The following is a 22,605-nucleotide window of genomic DNA, read 5'->3' as shown; positions in this document are numbered from 1 at the left end:
AGCAGGAAGGTGGTTGAATACAATCCATGCATATTGTATAGATGCGTGGAAATATCACATCCAATCCCATTAATGTGTACAATAAGTATGTGTTAGTTTAAAAAGAACAAAAAGATTTATTGCTTTTCTCATGGGGGTCCATTCTTGCTCTCTTGGGAAGTCCTATGAGAACAGGTCAGATCATGAGGATGCTTCATGGGCTTGGTTTCTTCTGCATGTTGCATTTCCAGCTTCTCTACCATGTTGTGATTCTGCCAAAGGAGCTCTTACCAGGACACCAGCACCATGCTCTTGGACTCCAGTACTGTGAGCTAAATATACTTTTCTTTTCTTTTTTTTCCAGTACTGAGGATTAAACCCAGGGTCTCTCTACCACTGAGCTACATCCCCATATCATGAACCCTTTTTATTTTTTTGAGACAGGGTCTTGCTAAGTTTCCTAGGCTGGTCTTGAACTTGGGATCCTCCTGCCTTAGCCTCCAGGTTCACTGAGATTCCAGCATGGACCACCACATCTGGATACATTTATTTTCTTTATAAAGTACCCCAGTCTCCATTCCCTGCCTCAGGTATTTTGTCAGAGTAACACAAAACAAACTACTGCAGGCGTACATGTGGCAAGGAACTACCAACTGTGTGAGAGACTCTGGGAGCAGACTGTCCACCTCCTGTTCAGATGATAGCCTTAGCAAAGATTTCGAAGAAAACTCCTTGAGAGACCCTGAGCCAGAACCACCCAATGAAGTTACTGCCAAATTACTGACCTTCAGAAAATGTGAGATAATAAATCGTATTGTTTGGAGTCACTAAGATTTGGAGCACTTGTTCTGAAGCAATAGATATGTCACACTTATACACATACAACCAGGCCAAGAAGGGTTTTCAGAGGAGCATTACAAATATTTTCAAGGAAAAGATGACCCCAGTTTTACAAAGTAGAGTGAGAGAAAAAAAAATCCCAGTTTATAATCTGGAATCAAAACTACTCAAAGTTATTATTTTTAAAAATTTATAAGTAAATCTAACTAATGAATAGATACTGAAGTTCAAAACAAAACATTAGCCAACTGAGTCTATTAATATATTTTAAGAATGCATGGCCAGGCTGGGTTTACCTCAGGAAGGTGGTCATGAATTTGCTTTTCAAAATCTGTAAATTTATTTATCATTTCAACACCTTGAAGGAGGAAAAAAAAAAAAACCTGAGCATCTTAATACATGAGGTAAAAATAGCTAGGCGAAGTGGGGCGCCCCAGTAATCTCAGCAGCTTGGGAGGCTGACGAAGGAGGATCCCAAGTTCACAGCCAGCCTCAGCAATTTAGTGAGGCCCTAAGCAACTTAACAAACCCTGTCTCAAAATAAATAAATAAAAATAAGGGCTGGGGATGTGGCTGAGGATACACCAAACCAAAACAAACCACAATGACAACAACAAAATACTCTACCAAAACAAAAGTAGAAATCTAAAAGCATGCACAGGGATGGATGCAAAACACCAAATTTATTAAGTAGGTGATCTCTCAGGAGAGAAGGAAAGGAATGAAATCAGGGAAGAGATATCTAAAGGAGCCTTCAACTTTATCTGTTGTATTTTATTCTGTTAAAAAAATTGTGAAGGGCTGGGGTTGTGGCTCAGTGGCAGAGCACTTACTTAGCACATGCGAGGCCCTGGGTTCAGTCCTCAGGACCACATAAAAATAAATAAATAAAATAAAGGTATGGTATCCATCTACACAACTAAAAAAAATTAATTGTGAAGCAAGCATAGCCAAGTATAAACATTTTATAGTAGCCAATGTGCTCAAAGTTGTCCTCCATACTTTTCTGTATATTGGAAGATAATGGCCAAGAATTCTGGATCAAAGTTACAGTGGGAGGGGACAGTAGAATGCAAACCCATGGAAGTGTGCACATTGTTTTATCCATAGCTCTGTCCTTCCATTTAGAAGGGGTACAAAGTAGGTGCTCAATAAATATCTGCCAAATGAATGAACACATGCCAAGGCCTTGAGAAATGCCTAGAATACAGAGGAGTTCCGGAAATAGATAATCAGAATTGTTAACTTATTTTGAGCTCCAGGGCACCAGCCACTGACTTTATCTCAAGTGGATTATCTCATTTTATCCTTGCAACAGTGATAGGGATTGTTATCATCTTCATTTGCAGGTGAAGAGACAGAGTCTTGAGAGCTAAGGAGCTTGCCTATAGTGGTTAGAAAGCAGTCAGTATTCCATCAAAAAAAAAAAATTTGGATTTTTAGCTGTAAGTAATTTCAAAATTCGAAAATAAGACTACATCCAGCTAAGAAGTTTACAGTGCAAGAGTCGAATTAAACAGATACCCTAAATCGAAACCCTGAAGTAAAGGGTGTCCAGGACCTAGTGGGAGGGGTGCCCAGTGCCAGATAGAAAGCACCATGGGAACACATGAGTCTACCATGCAAGCAGACATTTGTACTTGTCCTTGAAAGAGAAGTACATCTACAAATGCCAGGATCCAGGTCTTCCTGCTCCACATCCAGTTGCAAGGATCCACAGCTCTTCTGTGAGCACACAGCCTCACCACACAGCCCTGAGACCACCCACAGGTGAGGATGACGGGTTTGAATGGAACTTCCAATTTGAGAAAGTTTGCTCTTTCTTTTATATCCAAAGAAAAACACAACTCAAAACTCTTCTTTAGAAATCATGATGCAGCAATCATTGCTCACCCTTGAGTTATAATAACTGCCATTCATTGTGCATTTACTGTATGCAGGGCACTGGGTTAAGTCTTTATATGCTTTATCACCTTTAATCCTCACAGCCGCTCTGTGAGGCAGGTATTATTTTATCCCCTTTCAGGGATGAGGAAACCAAGGCTTAGACAATGTGTGTAGGTGTCTTGCCCAAGGTGCTATGCAGTAAGTTGAGGAGCCAGGACGGAACCCACAGCTGTCAACTTAGCAGCCCTGTGTCAACCAATGCCTCTCACAAGCACAGCCATTCAATTAAAGCAACAAGGGCTTAACTGCTTTCCATTGGAAGAATAAATGAGAATGTGATACAAGCATAATAAACCAGGAACCAAGCTTATCATTACATTCATGAACACCTGTCATAAGTTTGCTGCTCCATAAATGCTTATGAAATGATGTGGTGTTTAGTTCCAGGAAATGAAAACCAAATGACATATTTCACCGATGCAAAGCAAGTGGAAACTCCGGAGAGGTGACTAAGCATGCTGAGCAGTTTCCCAGCCTTCACAGTCACGTGCTGGCTCTCTGAATTCACTTAGGGGACCCTCCTCAGTCCACACTGTGACCCGGTAAGCTCCTATATTCTCGGTCATGGCAGGCTCGATGGCTGCTCTCACTGGGTGCTGCACCCCTGAAGGGAAGGTTCGATGTTTTCCTTCTTTCTCAACCTGTCACAGAGGAGGCCTACCCTGAAACTATTTGCTGAATGAATGGAGTCCAGTGCTTTCAGAGATATATGAAGGGAGAAGTAAAAGGCAAGAGAAAGAACTGGAAGCTGGGGGTATAGTTCAGTCCCAGCACCCACCAAAAACACAAAAACAAAACAAAGAACTGGAAGAGTTCTGCTTTTCAAATACAAGTAGATAAGGAGAACAACCCATCCTTTCTCTCGGGAAATGGCAGCATCACTCAGATCCCAGGTTTTATTTTATTCATTCATTTCACAAACATTTACAGGAGGTTTGCCATGTGCGGGAGTCAGGCCCTGGCTGGAAGTGCAGCCTCAAACATTTCAAAACTCTCTCTCTCCCCCAGACACCAGCCGGGCTAGTGGGACAGTGTGGGCCAATCACAGTCCATGGAGTGTATGAAACAGGGAGAGACAGAGGCCTGCAGGTGGTAGTAACTCACAAATGGAAAGGTTAGTTCTGAGGAGAGGGAAAGAGAAGGGCTGAGGAGGAGGAGGGGGGAAAAGGGAGAGGGAAAGGTGGCAGAGAGGAGGAAAGGGAGAACAGCAGCCCCGTCTGGATTCTCCCCAGAGCCACATCTGACAATACCCTGGTCAGGTTTTAATGATGAGGTTTTCCAGTTGACTCATGAGCCCTCTCTCTGATTAATTTTCGAAAGAGCCCGCCTATTTTAATCATAGCAAACACAATGATGCCGGTTATGACGGCCTGAGCAGCTAGAAGCAAAAAATACAGACCCCAGAAGAGGCTGTGATCTTGATGTTCGCTGGTAGCCACCATCTGGGTCCAGGCCCCAGGTTCTGCGCTGTTAGGAAGCAAGGAGGGGATGGGGACTTCCAGGGCGTTCCCTGCTAGAGGGCGGGGAGGCGCGCCCCGAGGGCTGGGGCACCAGGGGTCACCCTCCAGGAGGGCCCAGAGCAACATGCCAGCGCGCTCCACAGGGCCGTGGCAGCTCGGGGGCTCTTCTCGACCCACTAGACCCGGGTGCTGTCGCAACCACTCAAGGAATGGCCACAGGCCACAGTCGCAGAGCCAGGGATTATGCCCCAGCAGGATTTCCGTCAGCTGAGGCAGAGCCCCAAATAGATCGCCAGGCAGAGTCTCCAACTCGTTGTGGTCGAGTTGGACCTTCTCCAGGCTGCTGAGGTTGCGGAAGAGCGCACGGGGCAGGGCCTGCAACCGGTTGTGGTGCAGCGACACCTGGCGCAGCCTACCGAGGCCGCGCAGCAAGGCATCGGGGAGTGAGGCGAGGCCATTGGAGTGCAGGGCCAGCACGCGGAGCTCAGCCAGACCCTGGAAAGTGCCCTGCGGGAGCGCGCTCAGGCGCGGGCTCACCGTCACCCCTAGGGTGTGCAGGCCGCTCAGGTTGCGGAAGGCCGAGGCGGGCAGCGTGCGTAGCTGGGTGGCGTTCAGCCACAGCTCCTGCAGGCCGGCCATCTCCCCGAAGAGCAAGTCGGGGAGCTCTTCCAGCGGGTTCTCGAACAGGGTCAACAGAGTCAAGCTGTGAGAATGAAGAAAGAGTGCGGGGGGCAGAAACCCGAGGTGGTTTCTCGAAAGAGTCAAGGTCCTCAGGTTCCGGAGACGGTCGAAGGCACCAGCCGCGATGGCACGGAGGTGATTTTTGTCAAGCTGCAGCTCGATCAGGGCTTCCAGGTTGTCCAGCAGCCCCGAATCCAGAGAGACTAGCTGGTTGGAGTGGAGCAGAAGTGTCTCAAGCTTCGCCTGTGTTCCAAACAGTCCCTTGGGCAGGTGGGTCAAATTGTTTCCGGATAAATCCAGCAGTTTCAGGTTCCCCAGATTTGCGAAAAGGTTAGCAGAAAGGAAAGTGAGTTCATTCTGATTCAAAAGGAGCTCCTTCAGGTTAGCCAATTGGTGAAACATGTTTTGGTCAATGTCCCTTAGTGCATTGTGGTCCAAGAACAACTGTTCCAGGAGCACCATCTTATCCAGGAGAGCTTCTGGAAGATGGGTGATTTTGTTGCGAGACAGCCTAAGGGTTTTTAGTTTTATCAAGTCATTGAAGGTACCGGGGGCAATATCAGAGATGTGGCTGTCCCATAGCATCAAGCGCTGCAGGACGGTCATGCCACTGAAGCTGTGATTTTGCAAGGCTCCGCGGCCCATTCGGAAGAGCAGGACGTGCGTGAGGTTGGTGGGCAGACCCAGGTCCGCGATGCGCTCCACGTTGCTGTCGGAGCACAGCACGGCGTCGCGGACAACACATTTGCAGGCTTGAGGGCAGGGGAAAGGCTGGGCGCGCAGGAGCAATGCGCACAGCAGGATGCTCCTTAGCATATCTGAAAAGGCAACAAACATACGGGCGTTTTTGCTCCTGGCGCCTTTTGTAATCCTACGCAGTTTGCATGGGCACAACCCTTTCACCAAGATTCCCATTGCCTTTCAATTTTGCTTAGATTTAACTAAGTCGTTTCCTTTTCTTAGGAGTGCAGGTGTGCTTGAGTGGTGAAAGACATTCATTCTACACTACCTGGTCTCGCTTTTATTGATTTTCACTGTTTTAAAACATTGAAATGAAAGCGTTTTCAAGCTATAGAATAGCCAATGTTTTAAAATCTTCACATGAAGAGAACTAATTAATCATTCTCATATTCAGGTTCACGGATCTAACAAAGCCAAGTCCATTATGAAAATGGCTGTGTTCTTGACTTCATTATTTAACCAAGGCTGGCTGTAATTTACTCACGACAGGACTGGCAATGACTACAAGGACAGGAAGTAGCACAGTCTGTGCCCACCCCCATCCGACTTGTTTTCTGTCATTTATTTTCAAAGTACAATTTACTCCACTAAAAAAAAAAAAAAAAAAAAAGGAACAGGGAATACCGTGTTTACAGCCAAGCTAAGAACACAGACTAATACCCATCACTTTATGCCATGCACTTTATGTTCATTTAATTCTTACAATATTTATCATAGGTACTATAATTATCCTCTAGGATTATTAAGACACTGAGACGCAGAAAGGTCAAGTAACTTAACTAGGATAGCACAGTTAAATTTTGTCCACAGTATTTCTGACATAGCCATAAATAAGGGGCTACTATTTCTGATTTTTAATAAAAATTAACAGTTGAAGAATGAGAAGTTATACTCCGTTTATGTATGATGTAACAAAATGCATTCTATTGTCATGTATAATTAATCAGGACGAATAAGAAATTTAAAAAAAATAAAAACAGGACATTGAATTATCTGAAATACAATACCAATCTGAAAAACAATGTTTCCAAGCAAAATTTTACATAAATTGTTTCTTGTACCAAATTTTATTTCTTATGCATACATTGAGTGAGCCCTGTACTTGCCTATACTAATTAAAAAAAAAATATTTGGCCTTACCTGAAATGGATCTGCACCCCAAAGCAACCGAAAGTCTTAGAGCTGTGCATGTCATTCTGCACTTTGCAGAGGAAGAGGGAACACCCTTGCATCCTGAGGATAAAGACTTCCCCAGAATTTGGTCAGGGAAAGGACCCTATCACAGAGGGCATATTCTGGTTTTTAATGACAAATATCTTCAGAGACCATATGTAACTTGAGTTCTACTGTCTAAATTGAGTGATAGGAGGGAAAGTTTTTCCATAAATGGCACAAGATGACTGTGACGCTAGAAAAGTTTCACTGGATCATCGCAGCAGCCACATCCCTAAACGGGTCACACTTCCTTTGCATGCCACATTGGGCAATACTGTGCTCCATTTTCCCCTTCTTTTAGGGATGAAGCTAAGGACATTCTAAAGTGCTCCACTTTTTTGGGGGGGAGGGGAAGAAAAACACTGTCAAACTTGTTCAGTGATGGCATTGCTGGTTTGAAGGGCGTTCACATGTTCATTTTAACTCGTCAAGCTGCTTTCCACTTTAAAGTGGTTATGCTGATAAACAATACAGTCTGAAAGGATTCCTGAGCGTCACATCTTTGTTCAGTTTAGGTTTTTTAGAAATTTCATCATTTACAATAATCATGGCCTTCATTTTGTACTTTCCTGTTTAATGATGGACTTTTTTAACTTTGCATAATATTAAGGGCCCCCTTTAGTTTCATCTTCTGAGAAATTTAATTATTTTTGCCCATTTTTCTATATGCAGCTGTACTGAAGGCATTCTTTATGTATATTCTGGCTGTTAATCCTTTTTCAGTTAATGTTACAAATGTCTCCAACTAGTTTGGGGTTTGTCTTTTGGTTGAAATAATACAGGTAAGGTTATTAATCTTTCTTTTCATGACTTGCATCTGTTAAAAGTCCTCCTCCCAAGTCAGAAAATATTCCCCTATATTCCCTTACATTTTAGTTTTGGATCTCTAATCCACCCAGGATTGATTCAATTTTTTGCCTAGCTGCTTGCTAACCTAAATATGGAAATCCCTTCTTCCCCCACAGTTGCAATGTTAGCACTGTCAAAATCAGTATCTCATGAATGGTTGTTTCTGGATTCTTTTGTTTTAAATTTAACTTTTTGTAGTACTAGGGTTGGAACCCAGAGCCTCACTCATGCTAGGTAAGTGACTCAGTGGTTGAGTGTCCCTGAGTTCAATCCCTGGCACCACCCCCCACAAAAGGTGGGTGCAAAAAAACATTTATTGCAGGTTCAAAAAAAAAAAAAACCTAAAATGACATAGTTGTTGAAATTATGGAATATGCATGCAATGGGAAGCCTTGCAAACTTAAAAAGTTGAGGTGTTAAGTGTGGACTTAGATCTAAGATTTACTGAGTGACAAAACATGTTTACATGGAATCCTATTTATATAATTTTTAAAAACATAATACATATACTTTTTTTTCCTGTAATGATACAACAAAGATATGTCCAGGAAACAAGTAGACTTCTTTGTATATATCTAAAAGGTTGAATAATAATTATAATTTTGTACCGGGGATTGCACTCAAGAGCACTTGACCATTGACCCACATTCCCAGCCCTATTTTGTATTTTATTTAGAAACAGGGTCTGAGTTGCTTAGTGCTTTGCTTTTTTGCTGAGGCTGGCTTTGAACTCCTGATCCTCCTGCTCCACTTTCAGAGCCGCTAAGATTACAGGTATGCACCCTGCAACATTAATTTTTTAAAAATCCTGTGCTTATATCACTGATTTTAAAGAATTTAACAAAAATAAAGTGAAGGTCAGTGCTTGAATTGATAAAAAATAAACATTCTTCTCTCGAATTACAGAATGGAATGGTCAAGCAGAGGTACTTCCTAACTTACTTCATCCAGGTTTGGGAAGAAGTCTCCCAATCCAAGACATCTGTAGGTGTCATAGAAAAAATACTGGAATTCAATCACTCTTTGATGTAGCCAACTGCAGGCAGCCAAGAAAATGCTGACCTGACTGAAATCACCTTCTAAGTCACACAGTTCTAAACCACAGAGGAAAGCCATTACCTTCTCCGTTATTTCTGCAATCATTATTTAGCTCCAGTTTCTCTTGTCTGTCTTTCCCTGAGTGTTCTTTCTGCACCCAATGGATGCCACTACAGGTTTACCATGTCTTACATGGCTAGCTTTGGCTTGATCTTTCTAACTACCACTGGACTATGGGTCCTTCAGTCTTATATTTCACTACTTCCCTCAGACCCCCTGACACTTAACATTTGACTCTACATTGCATCTGACAGATGAGCTTCTCCAGGATGGGCATAGGCCTGATGTGACGTGTGGAATATTGTACTTACTGTTTTAAGAAAACCCAAAATTTTCAAATAGGGAAATATTAACCACAAAAAATTAATCCAGAGAGAGCTCCAATGTAAACAAATGTATCGTGACACAAAAAGAATTATGAAAATATTATTCATTTAAATTTTTATTTTGAATAGCTTCAATCAAAAAGGATTTCATAAGGTTATTTACAATGCTGAATGTACAATTATGAATGTATGTCTTTTTGACAACAGGGTACCATTCTTGAGCAGCAATACAATTTTAAAAATATAGAGATGCAGTATCATTTCCGATATAAAGTTATTTTAAAAAAACCAAGGTCTTAGGGAATTCACAAATCATAACAGGAAGTAACTATTTTATTAATTTCATGTGCACATAATTACCAAATCTTAATACATTAAAAATGTGTAAATGCCCATAGACTGTACAAAAATTAACATCCCACTTTGCTGAAAGTTCCCAACCACCTCCCACCATAAATATACAAAAACCTATTTCAGATATGTCAAAATTACATGCATGAATTATTAGAATGTTTTCTAAAGCCTGCATTTTGCTCTTCACTGGATGTTGTTATCTATAGCTGCACTTTGGGGACAAACTACATGAACACTGATATATTATTTGCCATGCCTTTGAAACTGTGCAGTACTTTCATCAACATGGGAAACAAAATAAATGAGTAAAAGCTGCAACAGTTGTGTTTAAATGCAAGTGCAATTTGGAAAGCTTTCGAATTTAAGAATTATAAAACTACTATAAAAAGTATTTATTTTGTTGTTGGCTTAGCCACTTTTATTCAAGCATTATTTGCAGCATTGCTTTACAGCAGTTGGTGCTAGAAGATAGAAAACATAGTTACCACTATTTATATTTGAGGGATAAAGAAAAAAAATTTCAACAACCCTGAGGGAGACACACATTAAAAATCTTGTTATTTATTTAAAAAGTTAAAAAGTTACATATCATTATTTAACAATTACTTTCCTGGACATTTCTGTCCTTTATGTGCATAAATAAAATTTAAATCAGCAATATTTATCAATCTTAATACATCAAAATAATATATGTACAGATTTTTAAATTTAGTTCTGTATACACTCAAATAATTTAATGTAAAATTCAGAACCAAAATTACTATGTAAGGTGACCTACAGAGAGGGCTCAGACTACCTATGGCACTGAGGAGGACCCACACCTGGATTCAGACATTCTGCAAATACATTCTGAACTTGAATAACCTACCCTGTTTATGTTCACTCTAACTTCCTACAAATGCTTTTCCACCTATCTAAAACATAATTCCCTGGAAAACAGTATGAACAGATGAGATATAAAACCCTTACTAACTCTAAATGTTAAAAGGGGTGTGTGTGGTCAAAAATAGTTCTTTATGATCATGCTCTTAAAGATGTTAAATACAATCTGATAACTGGATTTTTAATCTGCTACTTAGCAATTACTTTGTTTATATGCTTCAGTATTTAAACCATACAATTCTAGAAATCATCAAAGAATAACACTTGAGTATATTTAAAATGAATATGGAAATTATAAAACAATCAAGAGATTTAAGTAACTATAGAAAACAGTGCTAATTCACAGCTCAAGAGGTCTAAGATGCATAGCTTCATAGAATCATTCATGGAACAATTGTTCTTATCATCTAATGTGTATTAATATCTTATTATACATTTTGATGGAAAACTTCGATTATATTTTTTGTAAGAATCATCAGTGGCAACAGCAATAACAGTGATCCTGAGTGTAACTTGCATTTTTCTACAGTTACCAAACACCATTCAGGTCTTTGCAGCATAAAGAATGAGAACCATTTGGTTCTACAGTTCCAGGTAACATTTGGTAAATTGGTAAAAATGTACTGGGAAAACAATGATCAGCTAAAAAATGATCAGTGGAAAGCACAAGTATGTGTCTAGTTAAGAAAGTACATAGAATATTATATTGTTTTAATAGAGTAGGGTGTGTTTTACAGTTTCCTGTGTCTGTCATAACTGTGGGCATTGCCAAACTGCTGAATCCTACCTATAGATCCATTTTAAAGTTTACTTTAAATTCCTGAAAAATTTAAACATTAATCAAGCAAAACAGAAAGGTGAAAAGTAATTTCCTACATTTCTTACGGCTCAATGAATGTCTATTCTTTATTTCCGTATTTTTTTTTTCCTCCCAGAAATTGCTACACCAGGTATGTTTATTTACAGCAAAGTAGGTATGCTTTGACCTCTGGCGCCACCTAATGGTATATAACAAGCTCTCACCAAGTTTACATCACTTTGAAAAAGAAAAATAGCAGTCTCTCAAATCCAATACTCATTATTTTTTAAGCCTTATTACTGATAAGAGATACACCTAATCTTAAAAAAAAAAATCTTTCAAGGTAAAATTCAAACACAAAAAACCCCAATATTCATTATTATCCTATGTCTTTAGATAATTAAAAAATTGGAGAAAATTAAAAAAAATAATACAAATCTTGAAGGGGGAAAAAATGTATGTTGAGATGTTAGATCTACATTTACTGCCAAAAGAAATCATCTTTTTCTAGTAAAAAAGGTTTCACAACATTTAATGAAGCAAACCAATTAGACCACTGACACCAGACAGAAAACAACATCCACTTAACAGCTTTGAGGGACATCTTAAGAATGCAGTGAAGCACCTTGCCGATTAGAAAAATAAAACCCAGGCAGTTTGTACAGAAAATATAACACCATACAGAGGAATTACCTGAGTTGTTCTATAAGCAACACCATAAAAACCCACTACTAATTCTAAACTATCAAAGAGAACTGGTGTAGGTTTACACAGAATTCTTTGGGAGAAATATTGGAATAAAATGAAAACAGGCTTTCAACCTGTTTTCACTGGAGGCTAATTAACACCCATTTTATTTTTAATGATCACAAACTTAGGGCCTGTATATAAACATAAACTTTTTCTAATAAGAGAGTTGTGAAAATAAAGAGGCAAACTAGTTCCAAAAGCTAATGTCTAAATATCTACCAAATGCCAAATTTCTCTTGTACCTAATATAAAGAGTATGACTAAGGGTAACAACCAAAATTCTGGAAGTGTATATATTTGGTTACTGAATAAAGAAAGATATAGATGGACTGACAGTTAATTTCAACATTGAGGCCAATACCCTTTTTTGTTTGTTTTGTTTTGTTTTAAATAAGGCTCTTGAATCAGATACTTATCAGAAGGGACATAAATTGAAAGAGTGCCACACTAACATACAGGACCAGAAAATCCTAAAACCATTCCTTCAAATACTGCTATTAGCATACCACTGAGACTAAGTCACTGCTATGTTATGGTGATAATCTGACATGATCCATTCTCCTTCACTAAAGCTTTAGCTTCTGTTGTCGTCTGAGGTTTTGGTGGCCATTCTGGATCAACCAATAGCTCCTGTGCCAGATACATGTACTTTGCCTTTGGCATCTTCTTTCTACATCCCTGGGCCCAGGACAAGCAGCATTTTCCCCACCGATCCACTGACTCCTAGGAAAACAAGGGGAGGGGGAAAAAAAGAACACCCTAGTTGATTAAGGGCTTCTTGTTTTGAACAGGCTTGTTAAAGCATACACTGTCACACAAACATAAGAGGACATGACTTCTGGGAACAATAAACAAATTTTAAAAGTCCATGTTAAAAAAAAGTCAGCTTTCAATTATTTAGGAACTAATGTTTTTTAAGAGTAAATTTTCTGATTATCAATGTCATTTACTTCACCTTATTTAGTTTCATGTATTATTCTTCTACATACTGATCCAATTTTTAAAATAACTTGGAGATGTGGATTCTGTAACAAAATTTCTAATATATTAAGAACAACTTCAAACTATTCGGAAAAAGAAAATGTTTTTAATAATTAATTTGGAAATCCTTGCATGCTATCCCAAACTATCTTTTGGTACCGATACTCTCAAAAACTTAGCCATCTCATCATTTTGGGAAGAAAGCAGTAGGCAATATCACTGTTATTGTTAATATCAGTTTTCAAAACATGAAGCACAAAGGAAATATTGTTAGGTCAAAATTAGGACTTAGAGGACATGTTTAACATCAGTCACCATCTTTTAAAACTACATTTCTCACTAATACAAAAATATTCTCATTTTAAAGGTTTCAACTTGAAGAGATACATGGAAAGGTATAAAGCAAGTACTTGTCTTAGTATTATAAAATCCTACAGATCAATCCTGGTATTATTAATGAATATGACCTTAGATAAACAATCTTTGCCAATCAACTTATAACCCAGCCAATATATATTAGGCTCTAATCTCCAATTCAAGTAATCCTACACACAAAAAAAGAAGCACAGCATAATTGAGACACATATTGCAATGTGAATATCCAAAACCTTACAACGAAGAAAGGCAAATCTTCTATAATGTAGATGTGGAACACATTTATAAATTGGCCAGGGAGAGCAGAAAAAAAATACTCTTAATTGTAAGCTCTTAAAAATGTTTCATACATTCACTTGAGAGGTCTTTCTCATCTTATTGAGTTGACTACCAGGAACTACAACTCTTTCCCTCTTCTCCAGGATACTACTATGAGCAAGATAAACAAAAACTCAGTGCTCTCACTTTAAAGGTCTTGTAGCTTAATTTGTCAACAAAGTACCCTAAGCTGCACATCTACCTGTGGTCACAGGTAAGCTATCTAATATTCCTGGGAAAAAAGATTTAGGAATATTCATCTAGTAGTCTCTTAATTATCATCGTAATACAAAGTCATCATGCTACCATCCCCCCGCCCAAAAAAAAAAAAAAAAAAAAACCAAAGGAAAATATACAGCATTAGAATAGAGAAGTTACTATGTGTAGGATTCTTCAGGTGATCCAAGTAACAGGTGACAGCTCCTTTCCAGTGAAGGAACATAAACAACAAACTTGGTGTTTAATCTGAAAGATATGTTTCATTACTTAATTTTACTCTTTCCTGAAGTGTTTAAACTCTTCAATCCAAATGCAGAAAAGATCACTGTTCCTAAATCAATGTGAAAGCTGTCATTTTTTATTTTATAGCAAGTAGGACTGTTAAAGGATCACTGAAGAAGGCTCATATTGACTGCTGACTTAAAAAGAAAAAAAAAAAAAGATTTTGTCTATCCAGATGAGTTGTTGAAGGGCAATGCACAGATGGCTGAGTTAAAGAAAGCCAAAGCAAAAAGTAATCTAATTTAATATACACCAACAGACACACTAAGTTCATTGTTCCTATCTGTGGAAAGTAAGGCAAGCAATAAAATTAAAACTAATTTAATTGCAAACAGTCACAACTGGATAGTATTCTTTTTACATTAAAGTTTTTAAAAAATCCTTATTAAAAATAATGTCCAGGGGCTGGGGATATAGTTCAGTTGGTAGAGTGATTGCCTAGCATGCACAAGGCCCTGGTTCAATCCCCAGTACTACCAAAGCACAATGTACATTTGTATTTCTTTTCTTTTCTTTTTTTTTTTAAAGATCAAGTCAAGGAACACTAAGGATTCCCCACCACCACCATAATTAGAAACATTATTTCTGTACCCTTATTGTCCCCCAAATATCATACACAAAAAAACACAATATATACAAGCATAGGTTTGTTAGTCTACAAACACAAACAGACCACATACATCCTCAAACACTGGAAGAGAAAATAAAAGGTGCTGCAGGCATGCTGGAATATGAAATCAATCAGGGGAAAGAGGCTGGTGTTAAGGAGGAAGGCAAGTGCTGTACAACATAAAGGCAATGAGGCACAGTACTGCAAAAGCTCAGAATCAACACTTAGGTCTCTCTAAAATATCCAAGACCCAAATCCCTGAATCAGGAGAACACAGTAGCTATCCCAGCTGGATTTTTGTTATTTCTGAAAGGAATGTTAAGTGACCAAATTTATCCCCTCACAGAAAAAAAGAGGGTTTGGCAGAGAAACCATAAAGAACTTTCCACAGATTTGTAGCTACAATTCTCTTGCTTCTTAGACCATCCCAAGCTGTTCATTCTAGAACTCAAGTTTACTCTTCCCAGTCTTTTAGGAAATGTTTTTATGAGTAACACATAAAATATAAAGCCATGCTTGAAGGGGGGAAAATGGTCTCATGGTACTGTGGTTTTCATAAAAATGTTCTATACCAATTTTCAATATAAAACAGACAATCAGAATTAGCATCCTATCTAAATAAGTTCAAATAATATCCTAAGTGGCTTAAAGACTACAGTTAGCACTTGGATTTTTCACCAAAAAAAGAAGTCAGGCACTTGTCCTTAGCCTCAGTGGGATCAAATTACATGACAAGATGACAAATTCTGTATCTACTTTTAAGTAGCCTCAGTTTTATTAGCCAGACATAGGCACAAATGCTTCTAAAGTGAACAGACTACACAGGAGTAAAACCTTAAGGCATTTCTGATTAATATCCTTACTTGAAAATCACTGATACAGAAACAATCTTTTTCTGGAAGAAAGTAAGTATGAATATCTGGAACTGCTAAATAACATTATAGGAAAAATATGTAGCTACATAATAGTGTTAGATTTAATAATTTGCAAATGACTTAATTTAGTTTTCAATTTGATTCAACAGAGTCAAGTGAGCATCAGTAAAAACCACTACAGGAAACAAATTACTATGTAAAAATCTTACTTTCTATAACTAAATGAGGCTAGCTGCATGAGTAATCAGTGAGCAAGGTGGAAGCCTCCAGTAAAATAACACCTCTAAGTTTATCTGGTCTTTAAAGAATAGATGGGGGCTTTGTGGAAAGAAATGTGATGGTCCTGGGTCAAAATTAATCTGAATTTGAATTCCAGTTCTGACACGGTTTCTTCATCTGGGAAAAGTGGAAGACAGGCACTATCCTAAAGATATTCTTGTCTCTTTAAGATTGCTGTAACAATTAGTGTTTACAAAATGCTTCACCATAAAGGTACGGTAGTATACCACAGAGAAGGTATACTTAATAATAGTAGCTATTGTTTGTCTCTATTTTGTCATTTGATTCTTAGATTAGTCTGCACCTCTACGGCTCTGTAACTGGTGTATTAGAGGCAGCTTGGCAAAATGTTGAAAAAACACTCCTCTTAAAATCAGAAATCCTGGTTTCAACCTCTACCATTCGTTGATGTATAACCCTGGCAAGCTGACTGTAGTTTCTTTATGTATGCAATGTAGTTAGATATAAATCTGGGAGGATCTTGGAGGTGTTATATATGGAGCCTTGCAGATCACCAGGTATTTCAAACTCAGTTACTAGAGATTTCCAGGTGAGTTTCTTTACTTCCCAGTTCAACTACCTGAGGCCTGAAGCCTAGTTTGTGGTTTCTGACTTTGCAAACTTTCAACCCACCTCACTGGTCCCCCAACTATATAAGAAGAATTGCAGCCTTACAGAAGTCTTTTGGGTGGCTAGTCATGCTCATCTTGACTTCACTTTTCACCTTATGGCATGGTTTTTCAACCTCAGCTCTACTGATATCTTAGATAGGGTTGTCTTGGGAACTATGCTATTTATTAAGCAGCATCCTGGCTTCTATTCACTTGATATGCCAGTAGCAACCTCCCTCCCTCAACTGTGAACAACCCAAAATGTCCCCAAACACTGCTAAATGTTCCACAGGGGGGACAAACACCCCTGAGAACCATAAACTAATATGATTAACTAATTAGCTCTTGCTGGACCACAAATATAAACAGTGAAACCACACTACCCACAGAACTGTCCAAACATGAAAGTATATCATTCTGTGCTAAGATGAATTCTCTTTTCTAAAACCAATTTAAAAAGTAATTTCTTAATCATGACCACAGAACTGAAAGGCCGAATCTTGTTTACTTTTGAGTACCCTAAGCATTTTAGAGGGTTCACATAAGACACAAACTCTTAAAAATAAGGAGGGCAGTTGAGTACTGGTGATACATGCCTATAATCCCTGTGACTCAGGAGGATCACAAGTTTAAAACCAGCCTCAGTAGTTTAGCAAGATCCTGTCTCAAAATAAAAAAATAAAATAAATAAAAGCTTAGGGATGTGGTTTAGTGTTGTTAAATGCCCCTAGTTCAATCCCTGGTGTGCAGGAATAAACAAACAAACAAATAAATAAATAAAGGCAAGGAGGGATTTCCAATTCAAATATTTTATAAGGGGTCTTACTTTAAGTATAACTCTTCTTTAGAACATGCATCTCTTGTTTACATTAATAGTCAAAGATCTCTTTGGAGAAGCTGAAAACAACTGAAATGTTTCCCTAGATCCAAGTTTTGCCACAACAAATATTTCACATTGGAACTGGTGATATGAGCCAAACTTAAATCTCTGAACATACAGGCACAGAGATTTAGCCCCTATACTTGAGTCCCTAGTACAGCTCTGGACACATCTACTACTAGGGACAAATGGGTATTATGCTGCTTTGATGCTAACTACAGACTCATGCCATCACTTAAGAACCATCACTCTTCATCATATAGCACTAGAAAATGAAAATGGCATTCTATAGGACCTCTTATACAGCAATGCTGTGGTACTCTACCTGGGCATCAGGCTTCCTTAATTGCCAAAATACAGCTTAAGTAAGTTAAGTTGCCACCTAAGTAAAAGGCGGTTAAAAACAAGTGAGTAACCAAAGTTAGAAATGGAAGACTAAAATTCTTGTCCAGGAGACCCCTGAATCCTTCAAGGGAGTTCTCATGAGCTCTGCAAACTTCCCTGTGGCTCAAGGATGAGTGAAGATACAACTCACATTTGTAAAGTACACTACCCAAGATAACAGGGGTGACATTTTATACTTTCAAGTTCTCTATACTCGAAAGGTTGGCTCACAAAGCTTTCATTCAATGAATGGCAGTTTGAAAAGTAAGTCTAATCTGTGTTTTCTATCAAGAACTATACTTTTAACGTTTTGACACTAGGAAATAAGCCCTACCATGGCTTGCATAAAAATGAACACATTTTCTAAATGATGAGGCACATATGTTGGGGAAAGCCAAAAAGCCAGCCAAAATTAAGGCATTAATAAGATATCAGAAATAATCCCTTAAAAATTTGGCCTTTGGACTCTGATCCAAGTAGAAACCATTACTATTTCAAACCTTTGTAGCCAGATATGGTGGTACGCACCTATAATCCCAGTGGCTTTGGAGGCTGAGTAGGAGGCTTGCAAGTTCAAAGCCAGCCTCAGCAAAAGTGAGGCACTAAGCAACTCAGTGAGACCCTGTCTCTAAATAAAATATAAAAATAGGGCTCGGGGTGTGGCTCAGTGGGCGAGTACCCCTGAGTTCAATCCCTGGTACCTGCCCCCGCAAAAAAAACTTTGTATACATGAATCTCTTTTAGCTTCAAATGGGATTCATATAATCATAAAGCATAGACAAAAATGGAAAAATTAACTCATATCTCTGAGGACAAGACCTTTACACACAGAAGATTAGGATTGGAATGAAAGAAACTAAAGATATCTCTAAAGCCCTGAAAAGCCTATAACAAATGTTTGCCATTAGTTTTCTGAAATGTCCAACAATTTACAATATCTAAGTTATAAAAATGGCAGAGGTTCCTATCAATGACAAATGAATGGACAAAGAAAATGTGATACATGTGTGTATGCACACGTGACATGTATAATATTCCACTGATTACATATTTCATATATGTATGTGTATGTATATATGTACATATATATATACATACATGCACACACATGCAATGGAGTATCATTCAGCCACAGAGAAGAATGGAATCACAACATTTGCAGGAAAATGGATGCAACTGGAGATCTTAATGTTAAGTGAAACAAGTCAGACGCAGAAAGAAAAGAATCATGTTTTTCCTAAAATGTTGAACTGGGATGATGGGAATATGACCCAAGTGTTATTTGCATGTATGAAAAATGCCACAATGTAACTCATTATTCTATATAAGTAAAATGAGAGAGGAGAGAGAAACAAAATGAAATGCCAGGCAAGGGGAAAAGACTGAAGCAATACACACAGAATACCCTTGAGAACACAGAGTATACACTGGAAGAGCCAAGATATACGTGAAGAATTGATAGTAACTGCTGATTTCCAACCTGTGGTGGCTGTGTGGTGGTGAAGCGATATTCTCCTTGTCTGTCTCGATTGAACACAACTTTCCAAAGGACCATGTCAAGGAAGAAGCTCTGAGAGATATTCCAGTGAGTCAAGAATTAAAAATGACTAAGTCATTCTTTTTTAACATGCACATTTAAAAAACATTCACACAATGCTGCATCATTAGTAAAAACATGATTTGGTTTTCATATAGCAAACTTTAGTTAATACTACAAAAGGATAAAGAATAACAGGACTTCTGTAACATATACAAACCATAAAATTCTTAATAAAATGGAACTTACAAATTCTCCACAAAGAGTGGTTTTTATGTAACTCCTCAGTGCTTATCCATATTAAAACAATGCTTATTAATTTGAAGCCTTTTTCTTAACAATGCATTTTTACTGAATATCTACTATTATAGTCTATACCTATACACAAGTATGATTTCACTAGCATCCAACACAAAAAATATTAGACATTAATAATAATAAATGAGTGAAAAAAATGAAATTATATACTACAGACAAAGGTACATTTTTGGATACTCTCTCTTAAATGTGCTTTCTAGCATCCTCAGTGGAAAAATGCATTCCACCAGGCAGGCTAAAAAGATTTACCAGAATATCTATTCTACAAATCATATCTCAAATTCTAAACCAACTCTTCTTTTGGTGTAATGACTGAAGTTGAGCATAATTTCTAAGTCTAGAACTATGATCTCTAAAACACACATTTCCCCACAAATTATCTTAATTTTCATTCAAAAGCCTATTCCTTAAACTTAACGATCACAACTTTATTTCCCTCTTCTGTTTCTTATATTGCTATGGTACAAGTGAATTCTGATCATAGTTCTGAGGGCAGAGCAAAGTTGATTAATAAGCAGCAAGTGAGAACTTGCTAATTCCTTTTAGAGATGCTGACCTAAAGGCAATCATAATAGGAAATAAAATACATACAATGCATCAGAGAGTACTTAAGACTTCTAAAGGTCGCTTAAAAGTAAATATCAAGGAGGAAGTGCCAGTAACCAATGGCAAAATTAGTTAAGTCCACAATGGTCATTATTTTATACTTTCAATAAACTCAGCATAATAGTCACTATGTTTTCCAAAGAACCTCCCCACCGACTTAAATCCTTAAATTAGGCATTCTACTTTACATCATAAAACACAAAATACTTTATGCCCACTCTGATTCCATGGCCACTGGACAGTTCAAGGGCTGCCTGGCCACCAAACGTTTCTCAACATTCAGTTTTGCTACCTCACTCTTTATAGTGTCTCATGCACTATCTGTAAGAGTGCAGCTAAGTCAAACCTCTTAATATTATTATCATATTTTTCAAGGAAAAAGTCAGGGAAAAAAAAGAAGGCTAAATTAGTTTGCCTAAAATGAAACTCACGACTGTGGGCTTCTATAATGTTACCTGTACTCTTTCACCCATTCACCATTTAATCACCCAAGAATGCAAAACAACAAGATTGCCATTTGACTATCTGAAGTGCTTACCTCCACCATGATAGACACAAGGGCATTGACAAGAACAATGATGAGCATAGTTATACGCCACTGATATGGTACACACACTATCTGTAAGACAAAAAATTTTAAAGTTGTTTTACCTAGTTGACATTATATCATAATTTCTGCATTTACTTAATTTCTATTACGTACCAAACACCTACAAACACATTATACACTTAACCCTCAACAATGGCACAAAGTTTTTATTGTATCTTTTTAGATGATAATATTTTAAGTAATTCAAAGTTAAAAATAATACCAAGTGGATGAACTTGGCATCAAATCCTATTCACTCAGACTAGAAAGCCCAGATGACAAATTTCTAACAAGTCATTATTTTTAAAAATAAAAACCTGTCTTCTAACATTGAGGCAGACACTAATCTAATATTGAAATAATGGTCAAATCTCACATTACTGTAAAGAAAACTCATAAAAGAACGCTACAGATCAATTTAAGAAATACAATAAATAAAGTTCTCACTTTAAAATACAATTCATTTCTATTTCTGGTTTCCTTTTACAGGGGACAGAGTGTGTGTGTTGCTATATTGCTCAGGCTGCTCTTGACTCCTAGACTGAAGTGATCCTCTTGCTGAACCTCCTGAGTAACTGGGAATACAAATGCACACTATTGAACCAGACTAAAACCTTATTAATTTCTAAGGTCTAAAAAATAAAAGCAAAAAAAATCCTTCTAATGCATCTACCTTTTAGTCAACAAAATTATATTACTGAATACCAAAGATATTATGCTATATGCTAAGTGACATGATCCAATACACTTAGAGAAATATTGCTCCATTAAGAAGGTCCTGAGGTGAGGAGACTGATAAAGTGACCCAGGTAAGAGACAATTAGAGCTCCAACTAGAGGGGTGGCAAATGGGATTGGAGTAAAGACAGAACTACATTCAGAATAAGGAAACTGAAACTAACAATTGCCAAAGACAAGTACAGACAGACAGATACACACAAACTTACTTCCAACTTGGATAAATGGTGATATCAAGAAAAAGGGAAGAAGCAGCGTGGAAGGAGAAGAACATAGTAAGCTTAGTTTAAAAAATGCTGTATTTGGGGAACTGTTGGTTGAAGCATGTAAGTAATAATCGATATATAAATGGCTATGTCTAAAGTTCAATAATGAGGGATAACCTTGGGGTATAAAGGTAGGAAGTCTTGCCAGGTGTGGTGGAGGACACCTGTAGTCCCAGCAATTCAGGAGGCTGAGGCAAGGGAATCTCAGGCTAAAGGCTAGCTCAGCAACTTAGCAAGACCCTGCCTCAAAATAAAAAAACTGCCTCAGATAAAAAGTAAAAAGGCCTGGAAGATGTGACTCAGTGGCAGAGCACACCTGGGTCTAATCTCAAAACAAAAACAAAAACAAAAACAGGGAGTCTATAACATATGGATGGCAACTGTGGGTAAAGCTATGACTATAAGTGAGATTAAGAGAATTTGGAGTGGAAAGAAGCATAAGATCACACAGGTGAAGACCATTAATGTTTAAGGAATAAATGGAGGGAGTAGAACCAAAATGGAAACTCAGAAAAAGGAGTCACAGAGGCATGAAAGGGCTTGAAGGGAACACAGTATCACAAAATCCAAGGGGCAAATGGCTCAAGAATAATGACATGGGTACATAGGTCAACACTGCTGGGGAGGTCAGTGACAGCGGAGGGAAAATGTTAAGGACACAAGTCCATTAGACTTCATCAGTAAGAAGGCTGTTAATAACCTTGGTAAGGGAAAATTCTGTAGACTGGCAGGGGTGGAAGACAGATTAGTTGGCAATGGTGTGAACAACAGGATTTCATACAGTATGAAGGTATAAATTGATCTAATCATTTTGGAA

At 38.1% G+C, this 22,605-nt stretch overlaps 2 protein-coding genes across 4 annotated transcripts in view; both read right to left on the bottom strand.

Annotated features, from left to right (window-relative positions):
• Window positions 1-4,028: 4,028 nt before the first annotated feature.
• On the bottom strand, window positions 4,029-5,723 carry Gp5 (glycoprotein V platelet). Its single transcript, XM_026400269.2, has one exon. The coding sequence runs from the start codon at window positions 5,721-5,723 to the stop codon at window positions 4,029-4,031; it is 1,695 nt and encodes a 564-aa protein (XP_026256054.1).
• A 3,548-nt stretch (window positions 5,724-9,271) lies between these two features.
• The window catches only part of Atp13a3 (ATPase 13A3), a 76,327-nt gene continuing 62,993 nt past the window's right edge, over window positions 9,272-22,605 (bottom strand). For 2 of the 3 annotated variants that reach the window (XM_026400279.2, XM_077795369.1), the window contains 3 exons: window positions 20,735-20,815; window positions 19,216-19,305; window positions 9,272-12,644 (listed from right to left, as the gene is read on the bottom strand). In XM_026400279.2, coding sequence (XP_026256064.1) covers window positions 12,447-12,644; window positions 19,216-19,305; window positions 20,735-20,815 — 369 coding nt within the window. In that variant the 3' untranslated portion in view covers window positions 9,272-12,446. The remainder of the gene's footprint in view (window positions 12,645-19,215; window positions 19,306-20,734; window positions 20,816-22,605) is intronic. The other variant, XM_026400280.2, reaches the window with a different exon arrangement.

Source organism: Urocitellus parryii, chromosome 2 (genome assembly GCF_045843805.1).
Source record: "Urocitellus parryii isolate mUroPar1 chromosome 2, mUroPar1.hap1, whole genome shotgun sequence".
Lineage (NCBI taxonomy): Eukaryota > Metazoa > Chordata > Mammalia > Rodentia > Sciuridae > Urocitellus > Urocitellus parryii.
This window is presented reverse-complemented; position numbering and strand designations above follow the sequence as displayed.